The 6,544-nt window shown below is 39.0% G+C and overlaps 1 protein-coding gene across 1 annotated transcript; it reads right to left on the bottom strand.

Moving 5' to 3' along the window:
* Nucleotides 1-1,430: 1,430 nt before the first annotated feature.
* On the bottom strand, nt 1,431-5,813 carry LOC131805942 (uncharacterized). Its single transcript, XM_059129747.1, has 2 exons — nt 3,721-5,813; nt 1,431-1,677 (listed from the first exon to the last, which is right to left on the bottom strand). The coding sequence occupies exons 1-2, from the start codon at nt 5,811-5,813 to the stop codon at nt 1,431-1,433; spliced, it is 2,340 nt and encodes a 779-aa protein (XP_058985730.1).
* Between the last annotated feature and the right edge of the window lie 731 nt (nt 5,814-6,544).

Below are 6,544 nucleotides of genomic sequence, written 5' to 3'. Positions count from 1 at the left end.
TGCATCAAAACATGAAATCGGGCGAAAATATATAAGAGAGCTATATCCAAACCCGGACCGATTTTCATATAAAATGGCAAATATATTTTCTAATAAAATCCCGTCATTTATTCCAAATTTGGAGAATGTATCTGTAATCGATCAATAGATATAAAATCCTAATTTTTGGGAGGCACCTCCGATTCTGATACTATATCTCCAGTTCCGAGTAGAATTTCAAAAAAAATGCAAAATCAGGATTTTTTCAGTTTTTGGTCTATTTCCATTCTAAATTTCGTGAAGATCGGGCCATAATTGCGACCTGTAGAGTGATTACAAATTAACATGGACAGACGGACCGACGGACATACATAGCCAGATCGACTCAGCTCGGCGAGGTAGGAAGATCCACATATACTTTCCTATGTGGGAAACCAATATTTCGTGGTGTTAGATAATTTTTGGCCCAATAAAACTTATAATGCCCCCAACACATAGTGTTGTAGGGTATAATAAGTGTTTGAGGATTGCCTATTTTGACAACCCCGGAATATGTTTCATATGTAATGAAACACACTCCTAACTCAAGGGTTCGACTTGAGTATGTAAATTGACATACTCTGGGCAATTGTGTTGTCTATAGGGCCACTTACGACAAAAGTGTTTTAATACACCTCTCCACCTTTAATCTGACCACGGTTATCCAACAGCAAGTAGAATTCCCTGAGCAAGTTCTTTCTCCTGGAAGAGCAATTTGTCCAAATATGTTGTTCCTCTGTTGAGACACGCCAAAATTCTCGCCTTCGTTTAGTTCCACTTTTAGCTTAATTTTTATGCAATTTGTTCCATCAAGACAATCAAATTTAATTTCTCCAAAATTAGTTTGCAATTTTTACTCAACCACTGTATTGGGTTATTTTTTACCTTTTTGTTTGCCTCTAGCCCGTCACCAAATTAAAACACTTCTTCACTCTTTAATTGTTTCAAATAAGAATGTTTTATTTCTTTTCTATTCTGGTTTAACAACCAAAGGAATAGCGGGACAATATTTTTTGCATTGAATAGCAGCAGAGCGATCAGCAGAGGCAGAGCAATAACATAAACAGAGATGATGCACTCAACGTATGTATGTATGTTTGTACGTATGTGCGTTCTCTGCCTATCACTTGATCGTCTGACTGCTCATCCATATTTACAATAACAATGCTAGTTATGATGGATTCTCTTTAGGGCGAATTCAAAGTAAATAATAAAAAAGGGAAAACAGAAAAAATGACATTAAGGTGGCTCTTGTAGCGTTAAAATATTAAGTACTGAAAATAATTAATTTAAATAATGTTATGTTTTCAAAAATGCTCTTTGAGCAACAAATCAAATTTAAATAATATTAAAAAATCATTTGAGTGATTTAACATCCCGGGCCCCATTGAAACCCTGGTTTCAATCAAACTTTATTCTTTAGGAAGTACGGCTAACTTTGCCACGGGACGCTTTAATGTAGTTTGTGATGTCTTGACTTCTGCCACTCGAACAAAACCGTCTGCTCCTGGAATAAGTTTGGTAACACGACCGATGGCCCATTTCATGGGGGGAACATTGTCTTCGTGTATGAGCACCATATCGTTGACTTGAAGATTTTGTTGTGGGTTTTTCCAGCGATAACGATTTTGTAACTGAGCCAAGTATTCTGTGTGCCACCTGCTCCAGAAATGAGACTTTATGGCTGAGATTCGATGCCACTGTTGTAGATGAGAAATGTCAGAGTCATATTTTATCTTCTCTGGAATAAACTGCAACGGGCAACCAATGAGTAAATGCCCTGGAGTAAGCGCTTCTAAGTCGTTGGGATCTGTGGATATCTGGCAGATAGGACGGGAATTTAAAATTGCCTCTATTTCAACAAGGGCTGTGCATAGCTCTTCAAATGTAAGACGAGCACTGGGGAGCGTTCTGAGCAAGTGGCCTTTAGCTGATTTCACAGCAGCTTCCCATAGTCCACCAAAATGAGGAGCTCTGGGAGGAATGAAGGAAAATTCTATGAACTTCGCAGATGAATAATGAGCAACTGCTTCCTTATTTTTGTCGAGGTGGAAAAATTTATGAAAATCACTCAATTTCCTCTCTGCTCCAACAAAATTGGTAGCGTTATCGCAATAAATTCTTGACGGTACACCTCTGCGGCCAGTAAACCGTTTTAATGCTGCTATGAAGGCCTCGCTGGACAAGTCGGATACCGCTTCTAGGTGTACTGCCTTTGATGCGAAACAAACGAAGACAGCAATGTAGGATTTTGATGGAGCTTTCCCTCGAATCCTGAGATACGTTGGTATGGGACCAGCAAAATCAACTCCAACAACATCAAATGGGCGGAAACCGGTAACTCGATCCTTGAGTAAGTTGCACATTACCTGAGTGAGTAATTTCGGTTTGTATCTTGTGCAATGTATGCACTGATGAACCACCTTTCGGGCCAAAGACCGACAATTGACAATCCAAAATTGCTGCTGAATCAAAGATACTAAGGCTCTTGGACCAGCATGGTAATTAGAGCGATGAATGTAGATCACCATGATTTTTACGAAGGGATCGGTTTTGGGCAGGAGCAAAGGAAACTTCATCTCTGGTGTAAGCTCGGCATTTAATAATCGGCCGCCAACTCTTATTAATTGCACTCCAGAGACATCTTCTATAAATGGAGCCAATGATGACAGCTGACCAGAGACAAATCCATGCTTTGATATTTCAAGGAATTCCTCCGAAAAATAATGTTGTTGAATGCACCAGACTATCCTATGGAGAGAATGTGTCAACTCATCTGGAGATATAGAGGGCAAGTGGAGCGATTTCCTTGAACGAATTCGAAATATATATGAGAATATTCTGAGACATTTTAAATAGTTACTGAATTTATGGACTGCTTTTAGGATATAGGGTAAGTCCTCCTTTTTTGTTACCAATGTAATTTTTCGTCTTTCAAGCTGCATGTCCGCTTCGCTTAGACTTGGGCCAGAATAATTTGGCCAATTGAAAGATGGGCCAATAAGAAAGGAAGGGCCTACGAACCAAGGCGAAACCAGTATATCGGAGACAGAACAACCTCTGGATACTAAATCAGCGGGATTATGTTCAGTAGGAACATATTGCCATAGGACATCAGGGCAAGTTTCTTGAATCTCAGCTACTCTGTTACCCACAAAAGTAGACAAGGTTGAAGAGTGGGAATTAATCCAATGAAGAGTAATCTGAGAATCCGACCAGAAGTGGATTTGAGAAATCGGGAAGTTAAAATATTGCTTTAATTGGCTCCAGAAGGTTGCGAGTAAATGAGCAGCACACAACTCTAATCGTGGCAATGTTCTCGTTTTCAAGGGCGCAACCCTTGACTTTGATGCGATTAAATTTACTGCTATGTTTCCCAAAGAATCTTCACAGCGAAGATATAAACAGCAACCATATGCCTTTATTGAAGCATCTCCAAATCCATGGACCTCTATGATAGTTGAATTTGGCAGTCGAATGTATCGAGGAATCTTTACTTGAGACAAATTATTGTAATCAGCCATGATGGATTCCCATGCTGATTCAATTTCTTGAGGAACTGATTCATCCCAATCACATTTTATGATCCAAAGATGTTGGAGTAATACTTTTGACCTGATGATGAGAGGGCTTATTAAACCCATTGGGTCAAAGAGCGTCGACATCAGGGAAAGAATGTTTCTTTTCGTATTATGTGCATACGTTTTGGATGGGCGAAACTCAAAATGGAATGTGTCATTATCTGAGTGCCATGTCATACCCAAAGTACTTGTGACGTCATCATTTAGCTTCATTTCCTTTACTTCATCTTCACTTGAGACATAACCTGGATAATTGCTATGCCATTTCGAGAGTGAAAATTTCGAGTAAGATAAAATTTCGGTGACTTCTTTCTTAATGTGTTTTAAAGATACAAGGTCATCCGCTCCAGTAACCATATCGTCGACATAAAAATCATTCATGATTATGCCTTTTCCTACTTCGTATGGGTTGGGAAAACGTTCTGCGGCATAATTTAGGCTTCGAATTGCGAGATATGGTGCCGAAGCTGTTCCGTATGTAACGGTGTTGAGGGCAAATGTTTTTATCGGTTTGGTGGAGTCATCTCTCCACAGTATAAGCTGAAGTTGTCTATCCTCAGGGTGAACCAAAACCTGGCGATACATTTTGACGATATCAGCTGTCATTCCGTAACGATGACACCTGAAACGAAGCAGAGTAATTAATAAATTGTTCTGGATTGTTGGACCCACCATCATAATTTCATTCAGGGATGTTTGTGAAGAGGTTCGACATGATGCGTCGAAAACAACACGCAACTTGGTCGACACACTGCTGGGGCGAAGAACACAGTGATGTGGTATGTAATAGTTGTGAAATGAAATATTTGTGTCGTCCACCTGAGACATATGGCCCAATTCCTCATATTCTTTAAGAAATTTTGAGTAATCCTCTTTTAATTCAGGGTTTTTATTCAATTTTCTCTCTATGGAAAAGAAACGACGCAGGGCAATGTCTCGTGAATCGCCAAGCAAATTTGGATCACCTTTAAAGGGCAATCTGACCATTAAGCGTCCATCCGATTGAACTGATACATTTTTCACAAAATGGTCTTCACATACTTTTTGCTCTCGGGACATATTTTGGCATTTGCTTTCAACGACGTCAATTTTCCATAGCATTTCAATATTTTTATTTATCTCTTGGAAAATATCTTTGTGTTGTACAATGGAGTAAGTAGACCTTTGTGATGATATTGCCGTTTGACTTGTATACTTTCCAGAGACAATCCATCCCAAGAGAGTTTTTTGTAAAGTGGGCAAATTTTCTCCAAGTTTAATTTGACCAACGGATAAGAGCGAAAAGAATGATTCTGCTCCGAGTAAAATATCGATTCCTCGTCGACGATGAAATTCTGGATCGGCTAGCTCTATGTTGGAGGGCAAATTGAAATTATTAGCGGAAAGATTTTCATCAGGATGATAACCAGTTATATTGCGAGAAACCAGGAACTCTAATGACATATTGAAGTTATTAAGACGAGATCTTATTGTCGTTTGTGTTTTATGAGTAACTCTCAACTTAGAAGAACCAACTCCAGAGACATCTGTTGAATCTGTGCATTTCTTGAGATTAAGAGATTTGCATAATGTCTCACTTATGAAATTAACTTGAGAGCAAGAGTCAAGCAGAGCACGGCCCAGTTGATATTTTCCCTCTGAGTCACGAACCAATACTAATGCAGTAGCAAGAATTACAGTACTCACTTGGGGACTGGGTTTGGTTTGAAAGGTGCTATGGGTGGTAGCAGATGATGATGACGTTTCTTCTTCTTTCTGGGGACAGGTTGGTTCTAATTGCTTATGAAGAAGCGAGTGATGACGTTGTTTACAAAATCTACATGAATATTTTGAGGGGCATTGTATGTAACCATGCCCTTTTGATAAACAGTTGAGGCAAAGTTTTTGTTGCTTAGCTTGTTCAATTCGTTGATTAGGAGTAAGAACGATGAACCGCTGACAAGTTGATATCATATGACCCGATTTGGAGCAATGACTGCACACAAAATCTTGAGCCACATTTTTTGTTACGAATGAATGTTGTTTTTGATTGTTACTATGTGAGTAATTTGTTGTTATGGTAGGGTTATGCTGTTTTGAAGACCGTCGGCACTGTGCGTCCAATTGCTGACAACGCTTGTCCAACATGGAGCAACATTCAGTCCAAGAGGGTAATTTAGAGTAATCGATGTATTCATCCCATCGTTGTTTGGTTTCAGAATCAACCTTGCTCATTGCGAGATGAATTATGAAGGCATCACAAATTTGTTCAAAGGAGCCAAGGGATTTCAAAGAGCTATAGAGAGCAGAAATTGTATCCACAATATTTCTCAATTGCTTTGGAACAGGTTTATTGGACTTCGGAAGTTCAAACATTGATGTCACATTTTCAAGAAAGATTAGTGTGTCATTATCGTACCGCTCCTTCAATCTTTTAAGGGCACTAGAATAATTTTCATCAGTGACTTGGAATGCCTTTATGGTTGCAAGCGCTTCCCCACTAAGACACGAGAGTAAGTGGTTGAATTTTTCCGAAGTAGAAATATTTGGGTCATTGTTGACCAAATTGTTAAACGTATTTATAAAGTTCTTATATTCCAGATATTTCCCATCAAACTTGGGTAATTTTAAGCTGGGTAATCTATTTGATGGGACATGAGGCAACACAAAAGATTGATCAGCTATACTAGGACGTCTACCTTGCCCAATTTGAGTAAGAATTTTAGTTTTAATTGAAACATATAGTTCCTCAATTTCGGCTCTTCCATTATCTCTGGGGGACAATCTTTCTATCTGGCTTTGGTAGTAAGAAGCTTGCTTGTAGTGGGATTCTACAATTCCCAACCGACACTCAAGTTCTGTATGAGACAATGAAGTTTTGGATTCAATTATATTTTTAATTCGGGTCATACTCCCCTTCGACGAGCCACGTTGTTGTTTCAATTCCTCAATGGTTGTGTCCCTTT

Source organism: Musca domestica, unplaced genomic scaffold (genome assembly GCF_030504385.1).
Source record: "Musca domestica strain aabys unplaced genomic scaffold, Musca_domestica.polishedcontigs.V.1.1 66, whole genome shotgun sequence".
Taxonomy (NCBI): domain Eukaryota; kingdom Metazoa; phylum Arthropoda; class Insecta; order Diptera; family Muscidae; genus Musca; species Musca domestica.
The sequence above is the reverse complement of the archived record's forward strand: the minus strand, read 5'-3'. Positions and strand labels throughout refer to the sequence as shown.